The 26,862-nt window shown below is 29.1% G+C and overlaps 4 protein-coding genes across 7 annotated transcripts; 1 reads left to right on the plus strand and 3 right to left on the minus strand.

The window, feature by feature from the left end:
* Positions 1–601: 601 nt before the first annotated feature.
* LOC114177026 (uncharacterized) lies at positions 602–3,383 on the minus strand. Of its 3 annotated transcripts, none has more exons than XR_014993518.1 (3): positions 2,790–3,383; positions 2,485–2,694; positions 602–1,787 (listed from the first exon to the last, which is right to left on the minus strand). XR_014993518.1 is itself a non-coding variant. In XM_028062252.2 (2 exons), exons 1-2 carry the CDS (start codon positions 3,158–3,160, stop codon positions 2,568–2,570), a joined length of 498 nt encoding a protein of 165 aa, XP_027918053.1. In that variant the 5' UTR covers positions 3,161–3,382; the 3' UTR covers positions 2,370–2,567. The 3 variants fall into 3 exon arrangements, 1 of the variants encoding a protein (XP_027918053.1); XR_003603094.2 differs by having other exon boundaries at positions 602–1,793; XM_028062252.2 differs by lacking the exon at positions 602–1,787 and having other exon boundaries at positions 2,370–2,694; positions 2,790–3,382.
* Positions 3,384–3,708: 325 nt separating this feature from the next.
* On the plus strand, positions 3,709–5,340 carry LOC114179586 (E3 ubiquitin-protein ligase AIRP2-like). Of its 2 annotated transcripts, none has more exons than XM_028065983.2 (5): positions 3,709–4,020; positions 4,251–4,429; positions 4,523–4,589; positions 4,730–4,940; positions 5,021–5,340. In XM_028065983.2, exons 1-5 carry the CDS (start codon positions 4,008–4,010, stop codon positions 5,229–5,231), a joined length of 681 nt encoding a protein of 226 aa, XP_027921784.1. In that variant the 5' UTR covers positions 3,709–4,007; the 3' UTR covers positions 5,232–5,340. The 2 variants fall into 2 exon arrangements, with proteins under 2 accessions (XP_027921784.1, XP_027921783.1); XM_028065982.2 differs by having other exon boundaries at positions 3,712–4,020; positions 4,264–4,429.
* A 4,006-nt stretch (positions 5,341–9,346) lies between these two features.
* LOC114176826 (GDSL-like Lipase/Acylhydrolase superfamily protein) lies at positions 9,347–10,859 on the minus strand. Its single transcript, XM_028062006.2, has 2 exons — positions 10,124–10,859; positions 9,347–10,029 (listed from the first exon to the last, which is right to left on the minus strand). The coding sequence occupies exons 1-2, from the start codon at positions 10,769–10,771 to the stop codon at positions 9,523–9,525; spliced, it is 1,155 nt and encodes a 384-aa protein (XP_027917807.1). The 5' UTR covers positions 10,772–10,859; the 3' UTR covers positions 9,347–9,522.
* Positions 10,860–20,190: 9,331 nt separating this feature from the next.
* Positions 20,191–24,489, minus strand: LOC114178095 (Zinc finger C-x8-C-x5-C-x3-H type family protein). Its single transcript, XM_028063806.2, has 6 exons — positions 23,757–24,489; positions 23,066–23,131; positions 22,159–22,290; positions 21,767–22,039; positions 20,811–21,080; positions 20,191–20,584 (listed from the first exon to the last, which is right to left on the minus strand). Exons 1-6 carry the CDS (start codon positions 24,258–24,260, stop codon positions 20,378–20,380), a joined length of 1,452 nt encoding a protein of 483 aa, XP_027919607.1. The 5' UTR covers positions 24,261–24,489; the 3' UTR covers positions 20,191–20,377.
* Positions 24,490–26,862: the final 2,373 nt, after the last annotated feature.

A 26,862-nucleotide genomic window follows, 5' to 3' on the forward strand; every position in this document is an offset into this window, starting at 1 on the left:
TCAACAACAAGACCGTGGCAATACGCTGAAACAAGAGAAGGTTGTGATAATATGGGATACATGAATACATGAAGCCAAGGAGCCTGTGTGTAGAGAGTGATTGCGAGGTTAGCACATTAAATTTATTTTTTCATGTATTATTTGGATTTCATATAGTTATATGATTCAATTCCACATATAATCATTCTTTAACTGCATATAAGCAGGAGTCTCAAGAGGTTCTGCATGCATGATAATGATCTCAATCATATTAAGTTAAATTAGTAATTTAATTTTTATATTTTGACTTTTTATTAAGTTGATCTTTATATTTGTTTTGTACTCTGATAATTTTTTATATTTCAAAAAATTCAATTGATATATTTTTTATTTTTTAGAAAAAAAAAATTAATGTGATCATGTTAAATTGGTGTTAACATTATTTTAGATAATTCCACATATCTAAATCTAGATCTACTATGTGTCAAAGTATAAAGTGATCTTCTACCTTAAAACTCATACAATTTTGACATCTAGTACCTTTTGACACATGATATTTTTCAAACAAGATCAAGATCAATTGAACATAAGTAATCATCTCTATTTAATAAATATCGAAATCCAATTAAATAAAAAATATTAAAACTCAATTAAATAAAAGAAATATAAAGACAAAAATAAATCATATACTTAAACATAGAAACTAAATTATTAATTAAACCTATCTTCAATAAATATTAACTTTATATGGCTTCTCACAAACATGAGATATCCCATAATTCATTTTGTACATATCCGCTCCTTTACTTCCTCACAAATAGACCGAGGCAAAGAGATCACTCTTCCCCACTTCTGTCCGTACAAACAGAAGTTATCCAGATCCAAATATAGTGTAACAGATATTTACTAAGAAAAAAAATATCAGTGTGTATACATTTTTATTGACTTTCTGCGAATTAGCTATTTGCTGGCTTTTACTGACTTTAATTTTATCATTTTTCCTGTCATTGGATCGATTTTCTGCTAATCGATTCTACAGTTTATCTGATCAAACACTTGTCTAGTCCACAGATTTTCCCGGACCTCAGGGAACTGTGCTAAATAAGAAAGATGTGAAATAAACCCACTGTTTTACAATTTTAAGTCAAGGCGTAGATATGACATCAGCTTTCACTTTTGTAATTTATGAACAAGAGATTCAATTAAACTTTATAAGGGTTATTAAAGAATTACATATGTTCATATAATACTGTAACACTTTCTGGTAAGAGAGGCATATCCCCAGCTAATAGCATGGGTCAGCCCTGACTGCACAAATGTAAAAAAAAAAAAAAAAAAAACTTATGCTTGCAAATTTAACTATAAATACAGAAACCGGGTCACAATTTTTGGAGAACTAATGATGGGGACATCAACGTGCATGTTTTATAGACAGAAGCAAGTATTTGTTGCTTCTGTTTTGTAGACAGAAGCAATTATCTCTTGCTTCTGCATTTTCCCCTGTCGCTAATGTGCAAACAAATACAAGCTATATCACACATTTACAGGCTTCAAACGCTCCCAACAGTGAAGTGGCTATTCAAATATTTGTGAGTTCTGGTGACTACATTATCACCATGTCAGTGAGTTAGCTCACTCTGTTAGCCTAAATGCGCAGTTAAATCCCCCTTCTCTATCAAGTATAAATTGACCTCACTCATCATCAAATAATATGAAATTGCATTCTTTGCATATTGGCTCTTTGCCCTCTTTTGGTCTTTCCATCTTCTTTCCCTCCCTTCTTCCTCCCCAACCAGAAATTTTGATTCCTACAACTTCAAATTCGTTTCTAAGAAATTCAGTAAAAGCTACAATATTCATAAAAAAGATGCAAAAACCTCTATCATAATCACTAAAACCATATGTGCCTCCACTATAGGTCCTTTTTCAAAGATTAAGCCTGTGTTTAGATTAAAGTTTGCAAACTTAAGATGAAACTCATTTTACAAAACGAGTTTGTAAAACTAACAGTGGCTGTATTTGGTGTTCAGTTGTAAGCATTCCAAAACCTAGTTTAGAGAAAAGAAACCCAGTTTCATATCTTGTTTTGATTTCTTTGAAAAATATGTTTGCACATTAAAATTTTATCTTAAAACTCAGTTTTGTAAAAGTAGGAATTGGATTGTTTTTGCCAACTCAATTACAAACTTAATTTTGACTCAAACTTAAGTTTACAAACTTCAATCCAAGCATGCACTCCACCTTTACTTCAACTTCAAACTACGTTTCAAGGTCATGTTATTACAATATTCAGTTCAAATCAATCTCAACTGAAAATCAAAGAAGATGTTTTCTTCAGTTTTACCTTTTAAACACCAAAGTTAAAAATTTATATTTATGTACTAGAAAAGTTTGAAACAATGGTACATACCAACTAAGAACAGATGCAATCATTTTTCATACAAGTCTTATCATTTAAAGTCACCTTATCTGTACAAGACCTGTAGAACACAAGGAATCAATTACCTAAGATTGAGGGACTGACATCGAAGTTAATAGAGAGTGTCATATTTTCTATTCTCTGTTTGTTCCTGCACATGAACATCAAGTCAAGTGTATGGAATATCTACCTCAGGTAGTTCCCAATTATCAATACCAGTATCATCATCGTGATCAGCATTCTTTTTCTTTTCAGAATCGTGTTTATTTTGTGCCAAAGCTCTCGACAGTGGCTTCCTGATACAGCATGACATCCATCCGAGCATAAAAAACGTAAATAATTTGATTTCTTAGGAAAAGAAAAGCGAGGGGTTAGAGGTAAAAAGGTGAACCTCTTTCGGTTCCTTCTAGAAGCTTGGCGAGCTTTCCTTTTGATCTTGTCGTGTTTGTTCTCGAAGAACCTTCTACGTCTACACTCCTGAAGCACCCCAGCCTTGAGAACCTCCTTCTTGAAGCGATAAACGATTCTATCTTCGGGCTCGTCATCGCCCACTACGATCTGCACGTTGTACGCTGATTTGAAGTAAAGCGTGTTGGAATGAGAGAGTGCAGGGTATAATATGCCCTTGATTGAAACGCCGCAATCGCACCCAATTGCACGCGGAGATGGTGATGCTGTTGTAGCCATTGGCGAAGCGCATGAGAAGGTTTTGGGAAGGTGAAAGGGTAGTGCAAAAGTGTGGAACATTGTAGAGACAGCCATTGCAGAATTGAGGTCTGGGTTGAGCGTGCCAAGTGTTTGTATGTGCAGTGGGCTCGGGTTTTGGGTCCCACATGTGTCCCCGGCCTTCCAGTGTTGGGCTTTTTCATGAAAAGCTTGTGATGGCTACAGGTATTTGTCGAAACATACAAAAAAAATTCTTGCAGAAATCGAAAATTAAGGAGTCTTTGTGTGAACTTAATACAATATACTTAAGATCTAAATTTATTCTCTGTAGAGATTGATGTGTTAAAGGAAAACATTAAAAGCGATTTCAGAAACTTGTTTTAATCCAAAGAGAAAGTTCCAAAAAACCTATGATATAGGGACAAAAATGATGGTGGTAGTTCAACTGCTGCATTTATTCTTCTGCTGAAAAGAGAGATTCCTTGTTTACAGGTGAAGGCTGGCTAGGACATTATACAGCCCTAAAAAGCCAAACATTGTATACAAGATTTTAGAAAACATCATATTTTGCAATTGTTTGTTGTATTGTTGATTACTTTAAAATATTTTCATTAATTAAAAAGTTGAATTTTGAAAGGAAATGTGAACGTAGAATCTAATTAATGAATGATTGTACTGTTGTGTAGTGTTGGTCAACAAAGCGCCACTGACGTCTTCAAAGGCCTTTTCTCTCTGTCTGTTTATTGGTCAACTAGTTCCAACTCCCAACAATTTTCCATCCCATTTTTCTTTGTTCTATGACTCCATTTATTCTCCACTTTCCTTTCTCTCTATTCACCCTGAAGATCATAGTTCCTACTTTCACCAATGCAGTATTACCAAATACTTCATTCAGCACCCTCTTTCATGGATTTTCTCAAGGAACTTGAGACTGATATTCAACATGCCAATGTGCTGTAAGTTCTACTCTTTCTTTATTTCTTATTCTGTTGATTTGGTTGAGCAAGGGTTCATTTGTGTGAACTAGTGCAACTGATATTCTGTCAGATATGTGCACCTTCAACATGCCTCTTAAGTAGTATATTCACAATTTGGATTCTCAAACTCAATCTGTGTGAATTTCTCATTAGGATACAACCAAAATAGTTACTAATTTGTCTTGAAAAGTTAAGTGAAACTTAAATAGTTACTAATTGCAGGGCAGCTTCCATTCCAAGGGTTAGTAATGGCGGGGATTACCTGCAAATGAAGTTAGTATACAGTGAACTGGTACAGATTTTTCTGTTTTTGTTTCAATGGATGGATTATCCATGCTCCTGTCTACCTTCTACTCATTATAATCTTTTCCGTGTAGTTGTGTATAAGGTTAGTGTAATAGTGTCTCTCCCTTTCTTTTTTTCTATGCTGAATTGTTCTTCTTTCTTCGATTTCCTCATTTTTTATGTTTTTCTGTTTTAGGTGCACACTAATGGAAAGTCAGATATGTATTCAAGTGGAAGGAAAGCAACCATAAGGGAGTTCTACAGTAAGTACTAACCCTTTCTTCACTTGTATTCATTGTGTTCATGACTTACTGCATATTTGTCCTGAAATACTTTATGTAATAAAAATTTGATCTCCATTTTTGTGCTTAAGTTTCATTCATTAATCTACAAATACATGCAGGTGTTATATTACCTTCACTCCAACGACTTCATGGTGATTTGGTAGAAGCTAAGATTGCTGAAGAAAATGATCACAACTACACGGAAAATGATCAGAACTCAGATTTGGAGTTGGAGAGAGAGCATGAGTGTGGCATTTGCTTAGAATGTACCACGAAAATGGTTTTGCCTAATTGCTGCCATGCAATGTGTATAAATTGTTACAATGACTGGTAATCACAAACCCATTTCCCCTTGAATGTTAACCTATTCTTGACAGTTACTATATATGTTTTATGGCTTTATGGTGCAGGAACACAAGGTCAGAATCGTGTCCATTTTGCCGGAGAAGCTTAAAGAGAGTGAATTCTGGGGATTTGTGGGTTCTAACATGTCGTAGAGATGTGATTGATATGCAAACTATAAACAGAGAAGATGTGTTGCGTCTTTATCTCTTTGTGAATAATCTTCCCCATTGTACTCCTGATGCTCTTTTCCTTATGTACTATGAGTACTTAATTTAGTTCAACACAAAAATGTTAAACATCTGTTTGTACAAAATTTCATTATGTTGTCGTTCACTCACTTATTATTGCACTATTGTTGCATGAATGATATTATTGTGTTTATCTATCTTACGAGTAACAGACCGAGATTTTAATTTTGTATATTTTTTAAATAAAATAAATTGTATTTTAGAAGTTGAGATTCAAAAGATCACATGATTGGTAGTGGGAAAGCCAAGCCACAATCATACAAATGGATCAAAGATATTACTATCCATAGAAGTGTTTCTGAATTTATTTATTATAAATCTTAGTGGGACAAAAAAAATACTTGCCAATTTTTTATTTTATTTTTTATCAAAAAGGGACAATTCTCTTCTTAAAAAAAAACTTAATATATTTTTGTGTAAAATTTGTATCTCATCTCGATAAAAAGAGATGGTATATTTATATCTATTTCCGTAGTGTCTTAAATATTAATTAAATATTTTTTTTTATAAAAATACATAAAAAATATGATATTAAAAAAATCAATACAAAAAACATAATTTTTGTAATAACAAAATGAAAAATAAAATTATAATTATATAAATTATTAAATGATAGTTTCATAAATATCAATTGATTATAGAAACAAATAAACAAGTATAAATAATTTAAATTTTATGAGAATTATATCTATCATTTTTACAAATATTAAAGGAAAAATTTAAAATAAATGAAATTAAAAATTAAAGAAAAAATATTAGATTACTTAGTTATTCAATTAAAAACCCCAAATTAAGAATAAGATATTCTTACATAGCAAAAATAAAATAAAAACATTAGAAAAAGCAAATAATAAAATCTATTAGTATTTTTTTTGGGTAATTTAAAATGAAAAAATATATTAAAATAATAACAAAACATGTAGCTCATGTCAATATAAATATTATCAAGTAGTGATTTATTCTCCATACCTATTTTCTTCTAACACTTTTTTAGAATTAAAATTGTCTGCCCCGAACAAATACTAACTTGATAATAAATCCCATCCATTATAATTGCATTCCCACTTTACTAAATAAAATAGAAATATCATTTATGCAGAAAAAAAAAATATTATATAAATTATACATATTACAAGAAAAGCTACCCTTGTTTCCAATAAAAATTCAATTTCTTATAAATCAATACTTTTCTGGTATGATTGTGAAGTGGAGAGGTAAGAAAAATCTCTGTAACTACTAAATAATAAATAATAAAGTGAGATGTCTATAATTTGTTGCTAATTTATTTGATGATGACAAGTCATTTCCATTTTGGGACCGGGTATTGGAATGTCCGTATTTTATTATTAAAAAATTATATTTGGACTCTTATTTCTTTATTTGTTTTTTATGTTGTTTTGATTTTTTAAAGAATCGATGAATGATTCATATTAAACCACATTAATAAATAAAGATGGAAATAAAAAAATGAAATGTCTTATTATTAGAGTAATAATTAATGTTTTAAACAACTGTTAAGTCTTCTAATTCGTGAATATGTGCTTAATATTATCAAACATCATTAAATCGAGTCTCAGTATGAAGTTGTGTTAAATATTTTGAAAAAATTATTACTTATAGTAATTTTATTAATTATCGTTATTATTATTTTCTTCATATTATTCGTATTGTTACAATATAATAGTAATAATAATAATTAACTATGTGGTTTAAAAAAAGTAATAAAAAAAGTAAGTTAGCTAATTTTTATAATTTTTTTAAATGATATTGACATTTCTTTAATCTTAGCTTTAATAATGATCATTCATTTAATTTTTGTGTGAATTCAAAATATTTTGTGATATTTAAGAGTTTTCCTATAAATATGGGACAAAAGAGAAGTGGAATTGTAGAAGAGAATCATGCCTGGGAAGTTTACAAATCAATACCTTTATTGTGAATTTTTTACCAATGAATTGAGACATTGAATTTCTTTATATAAGCAAAATCATCTCATGAGGCATTATAGTGAATCAAGAATTGATAAGTATTTTTTTCATATATAATTTTGTCCACGAATCGAAATATCTAATTTTGCTATTAGATTTTCGTTTTTCACTATATTGAAATTTTAAAGGAAACATTGTCGTTTTGGTGTTTTTTTAAAAACATCATGTAAGTATAAATGACAAATTATATATCTGTATAATTAAGTAATAGTGAAACCCATAGTGTATCAACCAAATCGTAATTATTCAAAGGATTAGTGGAATAATAAGTGAATAAGAATATTTAATTAGAAAATAACTTATCCAAAGTTAGATAAAGAGAAATTATATAACCTATAAATCAATGTAAGTTTAATGAAAAAGAAAACAAAATCTTTAGAAGTTAAAAATGATATAAAACTTTAAATAAATTAGAGGTTCAATTTATATCTCTCCTCATTGAAGACAAATCCCAAAACAGGACCAAACACCTCAAATAAAAAAAAAAAAAAGAGTAAAGGAAAACATCATTGAAAGTATAATTTTCTAATAAAAGCGATTATATAAAACTTTTAGAAGGTATCTTATAGTAAGGAGGGGAAATATATTACATGTAAATTTTCTCATTTGAGCAAGAACAAATTGGTGCTATTTTCTAATTAAATTAAAAGTTTTATTTTGATAATTTATATTTTACTAATACATTATATTTTACCATGTGAAAATAACATTACACTTATTACTTTATATAAGCTTCTTTTTCCAATTAACCATAAAAATTTTGCAATTATCAATAAAATTTTAACGAAAAAAATAAATTTATTGGTAAAATAAAATTCATTGACGAATTTTAGAATTTCAATTATTGATAAAAATATTCGCTAAAGATAAATAAGACGCTAACATTTGTCAATTAATTAAAATTTGTATTATCAATGAACATTTTCTCTGGTAATTTATCTGTTAGTAAATTTTACAAGAAAACTTCATCTTTAATTTATGATTTTTATTATTGATGGATTTGTACAGTCGATAAAATAATGTCATATCCCTTGCTTTGGATTTTAACCAATTAACGTAAGATTCGTCGATAATTATATATGAATATAAAAAGAAAGGGAGGAGGAGGAAGAGAAGAACTTGAAAGTAATAGGGGTGACACGATGATAATCTAGCGACAATACAATAGAGGAGGAGGAAGAGAAAAAAGAGAAGACGAAGAAGAAAAAAAAAGGTGAAGAAAAAATAAGAAACAAAGAAAGAAAAAATAAATAAGAGAAGGACCTAAATGTAATATTTATTGATGAATTTTATCAACGACTAAAATTTTTCAGTAATTGTCAACAAATATTAATAAATAGATTTAGATTATCAACGATTATTGACGAAGTTTTAATTCGACAATAAACTTTATCAATAAATATTTTATCATCAATTTTTTTATCATCCATGATCTATCAATACACCGAAATTACTGACAAATTTTTGTTATTACCTATTAATTTTCTCATCGAAAATTAATAATTTCATAGAGTGTGCAGCACAATATGTAGACGAAATCATAATCATCTCATCACCTTCTTATTTTATAAATTTTTAATCTGATTTCAAATTCTAATCACTTCATTGAAAACACTAACCGAAAAAAAAAATTATCAAATATAAAGAATATTGCATTATTCATTTACAAACACATATCCTTTATTATTATTATAACAAGACTATATATTATTATTATTATGACCGTATACTTAGGTTAGTATTAAATGTGTGAAAATTTGTTAAGAGTATTTGGTTTGGTTTCATATGCTCAATTTTCAATTATATTTCTTTTCCAAGGAAAGGAAGCGATAACTGTCCACAACCACCAGCATGTGCTAATTACTATATATTAATCATGCTCTCCACACTTCAAATAGACTTGGAAGGAATCCAGCTTAATATTGCATGAATTTACTGCTACGCGTATGTGGTCCATTAATACTATTCTAGATTCTTCATCTTTAATTCCTTTAACCACTCCCAAGGGACCTACCCTCATTCATTTCCAAGATCATAAGTCGATTCATTTTTCTTAGACCAACACCACTTATTGCTGCTCAATTCACACCATCTATTATACATATATACAAAGAAATCTAACCAGCACAATTTGAATCCCAGATGAAGAATATAATAATACAAATAAAACATAACATATACTCCTTTGAACTTCTCATATATGATGCAGTGGACACAAAGTTCTGTCAAAACAAATAAAACCTAATTCCCTCACTCATAGATACATAATAATCAGATGCATCAAAGCATTTAGGGCAAGCAAATCCCAAACATTATTCATGGCTGAAGCATTCACCCCGCCCTCTCTTTCTTTGCCAACATAAAATTAAAGGGAGGTTGGGTGAAGTTTCCTTGCAGAAACATGCTAGAAATAACTTTATACATGGCCTCAGTGAGGTGAACACCATCCCAATTTATGAACTCAGAAGGGTTTGTGCAGGCAGTGGCGTTAGGTGTGCCACACGTGCCGAACACACTGAAGCTGTAAGGTGGTTCTCCTGATCCACAACAAACATTGAACACTTCTTTGAATCCATACTTGGTCGGATTCTTCATCACAGTGCGGTATGCGTTGAAGTAATCAGCATAAAGTATGACAGCTTCTGGGTACTGTTTCCTAAATTCCTCTAGTTTGTTTTGCAGTACAAGGTTGTGGTAATTGCTTTGGTTGTTCACACTTTTCACACACCCAAGCTCATCCCTGTCATCAGGAGGAGCCAGATACATGGTCAATGTCAAACACCCAGTAAGAGGTAAACCCTGCACAACTAGGTATTTCGCACCCTTCTCTAGCAATGCCTGCAAAATCACAACTTTAAAGGTTTACAACATCATAGATCATGAAGACGAAAAATCAGAAAACAAAAGCAAAAGCAGTGTAATTATTTATTACCTGTAATGCTCCTGAGACACTACTGATTGCAAGCTTTCTTATGGTATCATCTGAGACGGTAGATCCGAGAGTGTAGGCGTAGTCGTTGACACCAATCTCCCCAAACCAAAATAGAGTATCGTCAAAGTCTTTGCAATTTAATTCTTCACATTCGCGGCTTTCCAAATACCTGTTGAACCATATCATCTGAGTTTGGATGGACTGGGGAGTGATGTCAAGGGAGAGGTTGTTCCTGACAAAGAACAAGTGGTTTATGGCGGTGGAACCGGCGACGGCAAAGTTAACACCGAAAGTGTCGTTGGGTTTGCGGTGGCGATAAGGGGGCAAGTAAGGCAGCGAAAGATCTTCGGCGACGAAGTCAATGACAAGCCTTCCATCGGAGTACCTGTTGGTGGAGTGGTTGAAGAAAGTGGTGCCGTAGGGAGAGTTTGAGACATGGCCAAAGCCACTTGGACCTTCTGCGTTCTTGGTGTTGCCTGTGTCAGTAAAAGAATCCCCAAAGGCATAAACCCTCTTAAAGGGTCTTGTCCTTCCTTCCTCAGATGCTGCTGCTGCTGTTGCAGAAGAAGCTGACAGAATTGAGGACAGTGTGCAGATGGTAATGAGGAGGATGGTAGAAGAAGACATGGATGTCACAGAAGAACCCATTTCAGAAGGGTACCTTAATTATCACACAAGAGTATAGATCCCACTCTGCTAGAGTTTCATCTTATATATATATAACAGTTCATTACCTTAAAAGGTTTAAGATTCAACCATTTTCTCAAATATATATATATATATATATATATATATATATATATATATATATATATATATATATATATAATTTGACTCTATTTTATGTGAAAGCAGAAAAAAGAACTATTTTTTTTTTATAAAAATTAAAATTATTTTTTATAAGAACCTATTAAGTTTATGTCACACCATTGTTTTTATAAAAATACTTTCGCTTGATGACTTAATTTTAATGAAAGATAAAATATAGGCACGATTCAAATCGTATTTTACATTAACACGTTCTCATATTAATTTGTTGTTCTTTTTAATTAATTTAGTGTAGTGCGTTAAGATTCAAAATTCAATTTAAATATGTTTACAGTAAATAAATAAGATGATATATTTAATGCAAGACAAACACTGTTTTTGAATAGTATTTGACTTGTAATTTCATAAATTGCTTACAATTGAAGCTAAAAGTAAAAATTCAAGCTTATAAAGTTAAGATTATTCAATCACTTTATTATTCTGAGTAAAACATCTTAAAAACTAAGATTTTAGATTTGATGTTTTGTTAACGAAAATACTTAAACCTCAAACTCAAAACTACTAATTAAGTGTCAAACAACTTTATATTAATCTATCGATACATTAATGATTTAGATTAAATCATTTATTGTTTAAAATAAAAAATGAAAATAAATAAAATCATTTCTAAACGTTCTCTTATGAAAGTTTTTCATTAAATAATTGATTTTGATATTTATTTTCTTAGAATTCTACTTGACATAACCTTTTTTTTTCTAAAAAGAAGAAAAATCAAAGATAGCTCCGATTAAATAAAAAGGTCCTGAAAATAAAGATAAAAATTTGGTTAAAAAATTAAAATTTAAAAAATAAGGATAATTATTTTTGAAAAGTAAAATGTAGAAAATGAAAAATCCATAGTCGTATTTTGAAGACTAAATTTGTTCCTGAATTGACTTTGGCCCATACTCTTATGATTCTCATGCACCGTCCTGACGTGTAGATCTAATACCGCTCTTACATTAATACTTCTGCTTAGAGGTAGCTGGGAACCTACACTTCTTCACCACACATAATTTTCTTCTATTTTATTAAACAAAATTTTCACACATAAAATTAAGTTCAAATTATAACTTTATATAATAACATGAATAAAAGTTTACTGACAAGTACTACTTTTGAAAAATATAGGTTAAAAATTAATACAAGTAAAAGTGCATTATTAGCATTAAATAGCCGTCTATTCTAAAATTTCAATAATACTTTCCATAAATATATTGGGGGAGGAGATGAAAAAAACATTTTTTTTAAATGATTGAAATTGTAATTACTGAGACACAATTGAATGAGTTGTCCCCACATAACCAACCCCTTTGACGGTGAGTTTATGAAATTAAAAAGGCTATAGAAGGTATAGTATAAGTAAATACGTGAGCTATTATCTTTTGTTACTTTGTTGTGTCTTTCATTAATAGCCACCAACCACCATTGTCTTCTTGCTCCACTCATTCTTTCTTAAGACAATTTTTTTTTTTTTTTCGTGAGACTCTACCAAATAACACATAAGAGTGTTCTAAAGTACAGCTACTAGAATTAAAGTTCTGATAAAATCTTGGTGAATGATTTCAAACAGATTAATTACAGAGTTAACGAGTTCATAATGACTGAAATTTAAGATTTTTATTCTTATTATAAAAGAAGTCTTATATACAAACTCAACCCTAGAAGGTTATTAAGTTTTTTTAACATATATTTTTAACAAGGGAGTTTATTTATGGATCTCATGAGTGTTAATATTTTTCTTTCTTTCAAAGAGGTTTAATTAGAGTGATGTATCTTGACCAAAATTTTTAAAACGGTTAAAATACTATATTTAAAATTTATATATTTAATATTGTCACTAATAAAAAAAATTATATATGATTTAGTATTCACATCTCCTTATATGTTTCTGTTTAAAAAAATTATAGTTTTAAATATTTCTATATTTAAGAACATTTTCCTATAATAGGTTTCAAATAATTAATATAAAACTTCCACCAATACTTCTTTGAATCTTAAAGAAATGTTTCTCTAATTCAATAATTAGATCTTTAGTAAAAAATTGTTCCTCTAATTCAATAATTAAATTTTTAATATCTTGAAAATATGTGAAGAGGTAAATATGTATTGTTTTCATTTTTACGATTATCTTTCCTTTGCCACTTAAAAAAATGAATTTATATTTTATTCTTCATCAATATCATTCTTTTAAATTTAAGACTGAAAAATAATTTATCAAAATCTAATCGAAAATTGAGAGACCTAATTAATAAAAGAAAAATATATGATAATTAAGTTACAAATAAAAAAAGATTATGAAAAAACATATGATACATAACATTTCCTTTTATATTCATAAGAAAATAACCGTTAAATATGTTTTTGGTACCCTTAACTTTAAGTTAAAATTAAAATTAGTCCCGTTTCAAAAATTTTGTCCAATCTAGTCATTCAATTTTAGAAATGTGTGAATTTAATCAATTTAACTAAATTTTGTTAAGTTTATTTAACATTTCAAACACGTTTCTCAGTTAACATTGAAGCGGAAATATGTTAAACCAGTGTAATCAACAAATGCTAATATGAAACACGTTTAAAACGTAAAAAAAATTTAACAAAATTTGGTTAAAAGGACAAAATCTACACATTTTGAAAGTTTAGAAACTAAATTGCACCAAAGTTTCGATGAAAAACTAATTCCAATTTTCACTAAAAGTTATGACGGGCAAAAGTATATTTAATCCAAAAAATAAATATACAAAAAAAAACTCATGAGATGAAAAAAGATATTAAATATCAAATATTAAACTAATATTTATTATCAAAAGACAAGAAAAAGTTATCTTTATTATCTTAAAAGAAGAGAACTAGTTAGAAATGAGAACAAAAAGAATGAATTTGTGTCTAACTATCAGCATAGTTCTAAAGTCAATAATAAAATGTTAAATATTTTGTCAAAATATTTATTTAGTTTTTAATGAATGCTGATATTTTATTTTGTATTAAGTTGGGATGAAAGAGAGAAGAGAGAAGAGAAGAGAGTGAAGAATAAAACTTATAAAATATATGATGAGAGGTTTAGAGACATTTTTTTCTTAAAATACTTGGACCGTTTGATTTATTATATATGTTGTGTCACATTTAGCTAGACAAAGGTTGTTTTTAAATATCTCTTTACAAAATTATTTATTTGTTTGTGGAAGATATTGATAAAAAAAAGTATATTAAAAGTACATGTTTCATAAGCGGTATTAAATATACTAATTCTGGAAATGATCAAGATAGCTAACCAATATATATATATATATATATATATATATATATATATATATATATATATATATATATATATATATATATATATATATATATATATATAGCTAGTTTTTAATAAAAAAATGAAAATCGACATTATTAAACGTATATCATTTGTGAAAAGAGAGATTCAATCTAACTAATTATTAAATACATATGACTAAATTATTAAAACCTAATATACTCCTAATTAATACTATAGTCAGTCACTAACTTCTAATGAGATACTCCTAACATTTTAATCATATATACATTGGCTAGTGAAACATTAATTGTTATAAAAACTTTTTCTGGCCATTTTTTCTAGCTAATGTCAAAAGTTTCCTAAGCGTAGATTTCATGTGAAATAATTGTTTTTAAGAAAAAATATTTTTAATAATTTATGACTAATCCATTATTGAGAAAAATAGTGAATAAATAATATTTTAATTTATAAATCAAATTATAACCATATTAACTTATATAAATATAAATTTTAAATAGGTAAAAAATCGATTCCTGCATTTGAGATATATATAAATAATAAAATGTTTATATTTTTATAAAGTTATAAAGTACATAATTATAATTATTAACAAAAATATGTTAATTATAAAATAGATGCGATATCTCTTTTATTGTTTGCACTAATTCTCTCGTAGTAAAAGCCTGATGTGTTAATCCAACTACATATATGTTAATTAGTTCCGTTGTTTCTTTATATCTGTCTCAATTCTGGAAAAGTATTATTATTTTCTACGAAATGTGAAACGAGATTGAATAAAATGTAAACAAATGCCAGAGATAGTCTTATAAATATATATATATATATATATATATATATATATATATATATATATATATATATATATATATATATATATATATATATATATATATATAATTTTGCAGTGAATACCTAAAGAACATCGTCCCAAATTTTGTCTCGTGTCTTTTGAAGACAGTTAATTGTAAATTATTGTTTTATTTTATTACACCTTATTTTTTAAAATAAAATATATAATGTAATTAAGACATTTTATACTATTATTAAAATCGATTAGAAGTTTCACATTAACTATAAATTGATTATAGAGAAAATAAATTTATAATATATAAGTGAATGCAAATCTTACCTTATAAATCTATTTTATGAATTGAATTAAATTTAAAATTCATATTTTAATTTAACATCAAAATCATCTAAAATCTATTTTAACGATATTTATTATTTATTGAACTTATCGTATTACTTTTCATCAAACTATCATTCATAAATAATCTAACGTTTAAAATTATATGTCCATGTGTATTAGATATCTCACATCTACAAAACACAAGATAAATTTATAGTATATATAAATAGATATAGATCTTATTTTATAAGTTTATTTTGTTAGTTAAATTAAATTTACGATACATGATATTTTTTTAAGAAAATTACTTATAATAAATTTATTATTTTTACACCAAACACTTTAAAAGTTATATAAGCAATGGTTTTGAATCAATAATTATATAGAAAAGTTACACAAACAAAATAAAGAGTTCATCTCTTTGTCTTTTTTGATCAATTGGAATATAGTTCTTTTTCTTGTAGAAGAGGAAACCAGTGAAACATAGTTTAAAGATGTGTAAATAGTTTATACAGAAACTGAAAAAAATAAAAAAAGGGAAAGAGAATGAATGAGGAAATAAGGGATTGGAATTTGATTCCAAATTGATATGTATGAAGTTGTGAGAATGTATGATGTCCACGTGGGGGGAGTAATGGCAACCACAAACCTTAAATATTGTGATGAAAATTGTTGTCATAAACAGTTAGGTGGTTTGAGCTTTCAAAGCTTCGTGGTTAAGTTAGGTTGGCTTATGTTTTATGGCTCTGTGTTCTTCAACCTAAATATACACTTGTAGCAATGGCGCAGTCCCTACTGCCCCAAAACACTTTATTGTTATAGCCAAAGAAAAATATAGTGACGGTTAGAGTGAAAACCTAACTAATAATAATAAATGAAAAATATTATTTTTGTCTATTTTTTTTCTAAAAATTAATAATTATTAATATACTGAGAAGATATACAACACCAATGAGATATGAGTTTAACTCACATATAAGAAATTGACAATATTTCTAACCCAAAATCTTATAATAATAAATTTATGAATTTTCATCTTTATGGTGCTCAACTTTCACATCTTTACTTAATGTAAGACTTAAGCTTACTTGGATCTCAACGACTTTTAATTACACATCACTTTTGTTTAATTTTTACAAATTTTATCACTTATTTTGTGCAATGTACAACTGCTATCCTTTTCAATAACGTAAAACAAGTCATGAGTATCATGGATTTTTCTCAAGCAACAAAAAGTTGGTTAAAGTTATGGGGAATTAAAAATGAAAGATCTAAGTGTTTGGAAAAATATAGGGAAAAAATTATAGAATTTTAAAAAATATAAGTGTTGGGTGGATGAAAATAACATGTCTTGAAAAGTTCCAATTTGTCTAGGATAATCAAGGGGTGGGTATTAGTAACTATATAATGAATTCTAAGTCTGTTCCTTAGTCTAAGATACATTTAGTTAGTGTTTGATTTTCTTTATCTCTCTTGTAGTAGAGTGTTGTAAGATGTAGTTAAATTATTGCTATGGAGAGTGTGTGTACTTTCATGATTTTATTTTATTTTATTTCTCTAATAATAGAATGATTCTCGGAGATTTTTTTCGACAATAAAAAACAAAATTAAGAATTTTTTATTTGATATTTAGCCTTTAACAACAATCTTTTCCATTTAATGTAGTGTTAATGGCTTGGTCATAGTTATTTCTTCTCTTCTAGTTTTATTTTCACTTTTGTATTTTTTAGTGCCATGATGAACTAAACCTTTATTTTCTAGTCTAAGTAATCGAATCACTATCACAGTTTTCTATGGCTTCTCACGATTTTTCGGTAGCAATTCCATCAATATTTCTGTCTTTATCTCTATCCATTTTTAGGCATGTTGTTAAGACATGTTATCCAGATGAGAGAAAATATGGACATTGTAACAATTATTTGAGTAGCAAATGTTTTTGAGCAACCTTCACTGTAATAAGATAAACCAAAAAGCCTAACTTTACTTTTTCTCGTATTACATCCATGCAATAGAGAGCTATCTCTATTTTCAGTCTAGAAACGTACTTTCTTGTACTTTGTGCGACTTTGGTTTTAGTAAGTGCATATTTCACTGACTTTTCATGGAGCTCATATATATGCTTTAAGTTTATATTCTCGGAACATATATATTATATATAGTAAGAGTGTACAATCTTATGCATATGAAATACTATATGTTTAATTCAATGTTGGTTTATGTAAGGTTTCACCCAGAGAATCGGTAATATTTTTAAGTAAAAACTTATTTCTTTGTTAGTTTTAACTTAAACTTAATGAGAGTTCTAAAAGATATACCTAAAACAATAATTATAGTCGTGCTTGTGTTATCACTTATTATCTTTGAATAATAAATTTTATAAATTTTCAAAAAAAAAACTAGGATTTAGCGTGTCAAAAGTCAATGCTAACAAGAAAGAGTTATTGTTGAATAGTTCTTATAATAACATATCTGTGACTTTAAGATCGATTCTAACTAACATTCACTGATTTGTCACTAATTTTTAAATTTATTTTTTAATTAAAAAGTTCAATTGACCAACTTTAAAACATTTTTATTATATTTAGTATTAGTTTAATTTGCGTTGTGCTTGGCCAACGCTAATGATAATAACTTTTAAAAAATTTGTACAACATCTCTGGATTCAAATAACATAAAAAAAAAACTATATGAATTAAGGATATGAGTGTAAATGAAAAAAAAAATTAAATGAAGAAAATGAATATAAACGAGAGAGGTGAGAAGAAAAATGTTGATAAATAAGATAAGAAAAAAAATGTGTAGATGAATGAGATATGTGTGAAAAAAAAAGATGATAACAAATGAGATAAACATGAATAAAAAGATGAGCGTTGGTGAAAGAGATGAGTGCTGATAAAAGATATGAGTGTATGAAAAAGATAAGTGTAATTATATTTATAAGAAAAATAAGAAAAAAAAATTATGAATGATAATATTTGTCATCTTTAAATTTGAAGAAAAAATACATATTTATTTTTAATATGTATTTTATTTAGTATTTTCTAAATTGATTCTGATACAAATATTTATTTAATAACAAAAATTAAAAACATTTTTTTTCGATTTGTTTCAAACAATTAATTATTTACATCGTATTAAAGTAGGTTAAGCCGATATTAATATCAATAACGATGCTAATATTTAGAAATTAAATTGATTTTTCTTGCGGTGCTTAAAATATTTAAAATTGTCAAGTAGGTTAAGTCTGATTTTATTAAATTGTCAAGAATAATAATTTAAAAAACAAATCTTGTAATAAACCATGGAATAGTAAACCAATCAAAAACTTACAAATGTTGAAAAATGTATGAGTTCAAACATTTTTTAAATATAAATTTAGATAAAAGAAAACAAGTGAAAAGCTAAAATCCCTTCGTTTACTGATGCATTAATGAATTTTATCGTTTGTTAACGAATAATATATTTAGATAATACTTATTTCATCATTTTATTATGGCAAGAAAATATTTTACCGTTGAGTAAAATGAAAAGAGAAATGTGTAATAATTATTGTAAAAAGTACAAATTTGTTCCACAACACATAAAAGCTAATTTAAAATTAAAACAGATTACATTTGTTGAGATTATTTGTAGGTACTGTTTGAAGACTTGTAGTCATATCAATCGTCAAAAACTGTGGCTTTGTCAGCAAAATTGAATTGTCACTGATGTAACTTTTTTTTAACTTTTATCTACCTTAAAGCCAAATCTATTACAGAAATAGCACAAGAAAAAAAAAAATATATATATATATATATATATATATTTAAATTATTAAAAAATAGGTATATTCTTTTAATGAAATCATATATAACTTATTTCGAATAAAAAGAAAGAAAATGTAATATAATATGTTTTTGTCATTTTTATTTATATTCTAGTTTACTGGAATATAAAATCTAAATGGACTTAGAGGTAAGTCAGACTCTTGCTTAGCAATTAAAGAAGAGAAACATAGAGAACTACATATTTATTCCATTAAAATTTTTAATTATTTGCGACAACATTAAAAAAAATGTTATTTTCAGGGTCTAATAACATCTATGATAACATTTAACTTATTTACTAAAAATTATGTTATCTAATTATGTATTTTAAACTTCAATATTGGTATTTTATTTCTATTTGTACTAAAATGTTAACTAACTCTTATTATCTAATTCTTACGTAATATGATCTGAGCTAAAGTTATCGTTTTTCACTTTACAATTAAGCTTTGCAATTGTACTTTTGATTTTTTTTTTTCCTAAAACAATAGTGAATCTACCCAATACGTCTCTTTCAAATCCACAAGTTACTTACTAATTTAACATAAATTTAGATAAAAGAAAACAAGTGAAAACCTAAAAAATGGTTAGAATTAAGCATACAAATATTTTAGAGCCATGTTAAATTAAACTGGGTCTAGACGTACACAGTATTAGGAATTAAGGTTGTGATTGATTGAGAGAAAAAAAAAACATGGTGTATAATTTCTTTAAAAAAAGTGAGAAGAATAAAATGTTTAGTTAAAAAAAAAACGAGATGGAGAGAAATAAAAAATAAGTAAAAAATGTAAGATATAAAGTTTAAAGAATTCTAGTAGGAATACAACTTACTTTTTAATCATTTTTCTATTTCATTTTTATTAAAGATCCAAACCATAAATCTAGCTAAAACTAATAAACTATCATGTTAAAATAGAAACTTCAAAACGAAATAGACAAACGTAAAATAAGAAAGCCCACAACAACAACCATTTCAAACCACACTAATTATAATCCAACACTTATCCAAAAGAGAGAAACAAACCAAAAATATAAGATAATCTACACATGCAAATGTTACTTGTGATAAATACATATAAACTGTTTGACATATATATGTTGGTATTCTTTGCAATGCTTGTGCTGCATTGGACTTGGACAGTGCTAGAAAAAAAGTTAAATAAATTTATCATGTTTAAGAAGAAAACTACAGATTTGGTGATAGCTAGAGAAGATCCTCAAAGACATGTTTACACAGATTGCTGAATTGTTACATCAGTTTCACTTGTACTTTCACCTATCCCAGCCACCACCTCAACACTAGCTGAATTTGAGTATGGCTGGTCACCAAGTCCAGACATCATTAAGGGCTGCAAGTTTATTGGGTGGTCAAACTTACAAGCTGGTCCAAATTTGCAAATTCCATAGCGACTGTAATGGGAGCAGACACTTTGGTCCTGCATTTCATCACAAATAAAATTCACATTAAATAACAGAAACTACCCAATCAAGCTTGTAGTCCCATTTGACTAAACAAATTAAAGGATATATCTTTTCAGAATCAGAAACACAATCATCTCTAGGTAACAATGCCATGCTTATTCCATATATTTTAGATTTAACACAACCACAGGCTAAACAAAAGAAAATAAATCTTCCAGCTTTTCAGATATAAAACCTTACCGGTCTCAAAGGAAGACCCTTGTCACTGAGGTTGCATGGAGGTAATCTTGCAATCCGGTTCTTTGGATGGTGAAATTTACAATTAGATTTGAACTTGCAATCCCCAGTTTTTAAGAAGTAGCTACATTCAGGTTCACCGGGCCTTTCTGGAAACTCTTCAACGGATATCTGCTTTTGATGGTGCAAGTAAACATTTGTATCGACTGTTGGGTTGTTCAAGACAAATGTAGAAGGTGGATGCATGTTTCTCTCAGGTAGGTAGACAGATGCCTTTACAAACAACAAATGGGTGAATTTAATGGGAAAACAACCATTTGCATGAGTTCATCTGACAGAATAGTTCGTTAACTAAGGTAAAGGAACAAAGACCACTCAGGTCTTGCATTGCATACCAACGAAAAAATAATAACAGACACTAGGAAGGAAGGGAAATGGGGCTGTAGAATGATCACAAGAAATCTAAAGATTACATGCCATAATCATATTTTGACTCTTAAGGATCGGTAATAGGTGCAACTTCAAATTCACTTCTAGCCATAAAGCCAAACATACATTGCTTAATATGCATGATTCTTCAATATGTTTGCACGTGAAAAAATAGGTCACACCAGATCAACAAAACTGCACATTCTAAATCATAAGAACTATTTTTGTACTAATTGATTTGGGTATATATCACTCAAACCTCAAATGGCTTAATATTTATTTTATTCCAGTATTCAGTGTACTTATAACAAAACATGTAAATTAATGATAAGTCTGCAATAGTCAACAAGTGACAATGACATAATCTCACAATTTACAAAGTTATTTAAAAAACATAAGGAAACCAATGACAGGACAATATAAATTTGCAAAAAGGAAAAGTAAAAGTGAACGCAACAATGCCAGAGTATCTGCAGCAACAGAGAATTAACCTTGCCAGATGCTTATTGGTATTGAATCTATCTATTTACCTGGTATCCATTCCAGTCAGAACTTTGGGTAGAAACTCCTTGAGTAGGTGAAAGCATCATTGGCACAAAAGGAGATGCTTCGTTTAATGATCTTGGAGAAGACCAGGAGGGTACAGATGGTCGTGATACACCTTGTAATGACATAGGCCCTCCATTACCAAACCCTGAAGGAGGATCACATCCTCCAACTGTAGGGTCAGGATGGTTGAACTTGCAGTTTGCTCCAAATTTACAAGAGCCAGTGCGCATGTAATAGGGGCACTCCCTCTCCCCCTATCATGAAACATGACCTTATTAATATCTAAGAAACAACTATTTCAGAAGACTGCAGAAAGAGACAGACATCACACACATATATATCTTTTGTTATAGGAAAGTAACTAAAATTGTACCTGACGAATAGGCAGGCCAAGAAAGTTAAGTTCAAAAACTGGTACTGGTGCTGGTGTTGTTGAAATTTTTCCTCTTGTGTGGTTATATTTACAAGATTTGCCAAACTTACAACCCCCAGATCTTTGATAATACTGCCATAAGATCAGGACAAAAATTGTTATGAACATGTCATGAATGGTGAAATTTTCTGATTTTACATGGTTTGAGCAAGAGAAAAATCATACACAAACTTGCTTTTCTCCATAAGCTGCTTTTGAAGTTCCAATAATTTTTTCAACCGAACAGTTGATATCATTTGCTTATAACTTTTTTATCCATTCATTTAAATAAAATTAATATCATTGTCATCATTTTGCTAGGGTAAAATAATGCAAAAGAGAAAGAGCTAAATCAACAAAAATGCCACAAAAATAAACCAAACCATCCATCTTGACAGACATTTCACTGTTTTCCCTGTCCTTGTCTAATGTAAACTATGAAGATAGCATACATCATCACAATCCAAAAACAAGTAATCAAAACAGACATATATTAAATCTCAGCCACAGAAAATATATATTGAAAAAAGAATTCTGATATAGAATACAATCTATATACATTACCGAACTGACATCCCACAAGTCCAGAAATTACAGAATATGACATCACCCAAAATTGAACATATAGCATATAAATGATCAATGATCTCAATGTTGCGGAAGGAAATGAAAAATATAAATTATAAATTAGGTTGAATCACCTTGATTTGACCTTACAGTGACTTACACACAATCTTCCATGGCAATTCAAATAGCTGGAGGAACTTGTATTTAAATAATTACAATATGAACATTAAAAGTCAAAATAATGCAGAAATGACAGACGTGAGAATTAAAATTTGCTTAGAAGCATAATTGTGAAAATAACCTTGCATTCTGTTGTGCTTGATCTGTCTGTAGATTCTTCTCTTTCACCCGCCTTCTCTCTAACAGCCTTTGTTGATCGTTAAAACATCCACACAAAGAACAGTATTTTAAGAAGTGAACATTGTACAATAAATTTCCAGGCAGAAAATGGTGAAGAGAACCTCATTGATATATTGACATACTCAATCACCAACACCTTATTAAGTCTGAAGAAGTAATAAAGGTGACCTCACAAAAATAGGCAAATTTTGAAGCCTTAATAAGTCATTTTAGCAAAGCTATAGAGTAAAAAGACCGACCAAAACAGACACATTAAAAAATCATAAAAGCAAATTACCAAAAATAGCACTGCCCCCAAAAATTACAGTTCAATATCAAGTATCTACCAGCCACGATGTAACAGTTCTGACCATTTACCAGTCACTTCAATCAAAAGTATACCTTCACCAAAGGCAAACTATCTTGTTCTCAATCCAGCACCACAGATAATACAATGTCACCGTAAAGGAATCCTTGGAGAAAAGATAACCTTTACACAAGTGAACTGTTCTAAAGCTTAACCTCCAACAATGCAATATTGATCACTACCAGATATCAATGCAAACAAACCAATCATACAAAAACAAAAGCATCGCTAACAAACATAACATCTAAATGAGGCATACATAGAAGAAGAAAGGCACAAGAAGTACCTGGGTTTTCCTCCTAATAGGGTGATTAAACTTGCAGTTAAACCCAAACTTGCAATTCCCAGTTTTCATATAAAATGCACAATCCTCAGCTTCGGGCCTCAAAGGGTAGTGGTGAGTTACATCACTGTTTCTCTCTTCCCTGTGCTCCTCTCCATCATCACCATGAACATCACCAATACCAACACCATCTTCATCAGCATCAACACCCAGTTCCTCATCCCAACTATTTGTCTCCGAACCCCTACTATCTGCATCACCCTTAGCGGTTTCTTCGTCGCAAACTCCTCCACGGTCGTTCAAGTCGGAAACTTTGTCCTCAGTTTCATCCTCACCCTTCAAATCCAACTTGCTGTGAAGCTCCCCAGACAGTATCTCATGCTCCGCCGCGTGATTGAGATCTGACGGTTGAGGAGGAGGAGAGGGAGGGGGAGAAGAAGCCCCCAATTGGGGATCTTCGCCATTGGAAATGGAAAGTGGCGCAGAATCGGATTCAGAGCCTTCCATTCTCCCTCCACATTTCAAACCCTAATAACAGAAGGTGGTTTTTGTTCAAAAGAAGAAAAGAAAGGGAATAAGTCGCAGAGAGAGAGAGCAGAAGAGAAAGGAGGAGGAAAAAGGTTGCGTTTTTATATGAGGGGAATCAAAAACCAGAAGCAGTGTGTGAGTGAAGGAGTGAGTGTGAACATAAAAAGAGAGAAAAAAAAGTGTCCTACTTTGTAATGTTGATGTGCTGTGTACTGTTTTGGAAACCACACTGCCCTCTATTTTATTTTACTTTCTTGTTAATAAAAGACAACTTTATTTAGATTCTCATCACGTTATAATTATGAAGTTTTTACATGTTTTTTTGTTTTTGATTAATATATGATTTGAGAATTTGGTTGATTTTCTTTCTAGTAGAATTCTTTTACCATGTTTTCTTTTTCCTTCTACAAGATTCAAACATCGATAATGTTTAACGATTGTAAAAATATGTCTGCGAGTCAGGATAAGGAAGAAAAATGATAAAAATGGAAGAAAAAAAATTAAAGAAATTATAATGTTTATTTTGTTTATAAATAATGGGTCTTTACATGTGGAAAATGTGAGAATGTATGATGTATGATTACTACATCAATATTTTCTTTTGGGTCGAAGTTAAAATAAAAGGTGTCAGTTTAACGTCCAAAACAATGGAAGAATCTTTCAATTTGGCCTCTTTTTTTTTTTTTTTTTTTCTGGAAGTATTTGCCAATTGTAAATAAAAGAAAATCCATGGGTGGATTTTTGGTCTAAATTCATAGTGGCTTCAACAGAAGTAACATCCAACTCAGTTTTTTTTTTTCATACTTCACTTCTTTGTATTATAAAGTCAAGCATGTCATTATTAAATTATACGATTTTTTTCAATACAATAATATTAATCATTATTATTTTGGTTGTAGGTGAGAGCATCTCAGTGGTTGAGTGGTTATTTGGGCATGTCAATCATATTTTTTTAAAATAAAATACCTATGATTTTCAGTTTGAAGAACAGTTCATAGTAAATTCATGTCCATTTAAAACTGCATTTGTGTGATTTCAATGACGTCTGAAGAAGAAAAATAATGATTTGAGAGTGTTTGAATTGATTGGGGTGCTTCCACCCTTAAAAACGGTAATTTGTTTAGATTCGATAATGCATAACTTAATTTAATTTACACATCATCTTTAATTAAGATATAAAATTAAAATATTTTTTATAACGTATACTTATTTAAAAATAAATAATATTAACAACATAGTATCATATCGTATTAAGCTATTGCAAATAAATTTTATTATTAATATATAATTAATTAAAAATAAATTTTAGGAAAATATAAACCGATAGATTTCAAAAGAATATATATAGCTCAAACCAAATCTTAAAGGGTCAGAAAACATGAATCCGCTCTTCAGAGTTTAATCTATCAAAATTAAATAAAATATAGAAAAAATAATTAAAAAAATATTTTAAAAATTTAATCAAAGTTGTATTGTATTGCATGAAATATTTTGGTTAATTCATATTATTCCCATGTTAACAATTATGTTAAGGTCACATTTTTTTATTTATTTGTATGAATTGAATTGACAAAATATATATACATTATGGTTAGTAAACCACCAACATATGCTTCTTTGCATTAAAGAAGCTCTTTGGTCTACCAATAATCTTAATAGAACCTTGACTAGTCTTCCATTCTAACCTCTAAGTTTGACACATGTTGAAAATCAATTTATGCAATACCCTTAATACTAAATAAATTGATGTGAATTGTTCTTATCAATTAAGTTATCTTACTTTTTGGTATTGAATATGACATGTAATGTGTTAAATATTAGTAAATGGTGTCCATAAGAATAACTACTTACATATCTAACAGACTATTTCAAGTAACCCAAAACTTTTTATTATTTTTAATTATATTCAATTTTAGTAAATAAAAGAGCTGCGATTGTTATGTAATACATAAGAAAATTGTTATATAAGTGCAAAGAAAGTTAAAGAAAATATTGTATCAGCCATCTCCAATTTATATACAACAATTATCATTATTTTATTACCATAGTAAATTCTTGATGTCAATTTTCAGCTCTAGTTTAAGAGTAAGAAGTATCAAATTCAATTTTAGCTAACATGAATTAGGTTGACCTCATGTAAAAGTGACTGAAAATTAAATACTTACAAAAAAAAAAATACTTTTCTATTTTGTTATGTTTAACTATGAGAATTAGAGGTGTCAATTTGGCCAAGCCCACAGGGTTTGGCCCTGGCCCATGTGGGCCATGGCCAAAAAAGCCCACATTGAAAAAAAGCCGCCAACAAAGAAGTCTATAGGGCCAAAAACCCTACAAAAGTCCTGTGGGTCAGGGCCAACCCATGGGCTTTCATCTTCCACATGAAAAATATATTATTTTTTAAAATATATTACTATCTGTGGGATAGGCCCAACGAATCGGACAAGCACGACAACCCGAATAGACTAGGACCTGCCCGACGACCTCGACAAGAACGACGACTCGAACGGGCCCGATGATCCAAACGGGCCCAACAACTCGAACGGGCCCGACGACCAAGACGAGCCCGAATACAGGACAAACT

This window comes from Vigna unguiculata, chromosome 3 (genome assembly GCF_037176805.1).
Source record: "Vigna unguiculata cultivar grain cowpea cultivar isolate G323 ecotype 2 chromosome 3, ASM3717680v1, whole genome shotgun sequence".
Taxonomy (NCBI): domain Eukaryota; kingdom Viridiplantae; phylum Streptophyta; class Magnoliopsida; order Fabales; family Fabaceae; genus Vigna; species Vigna unguiculata.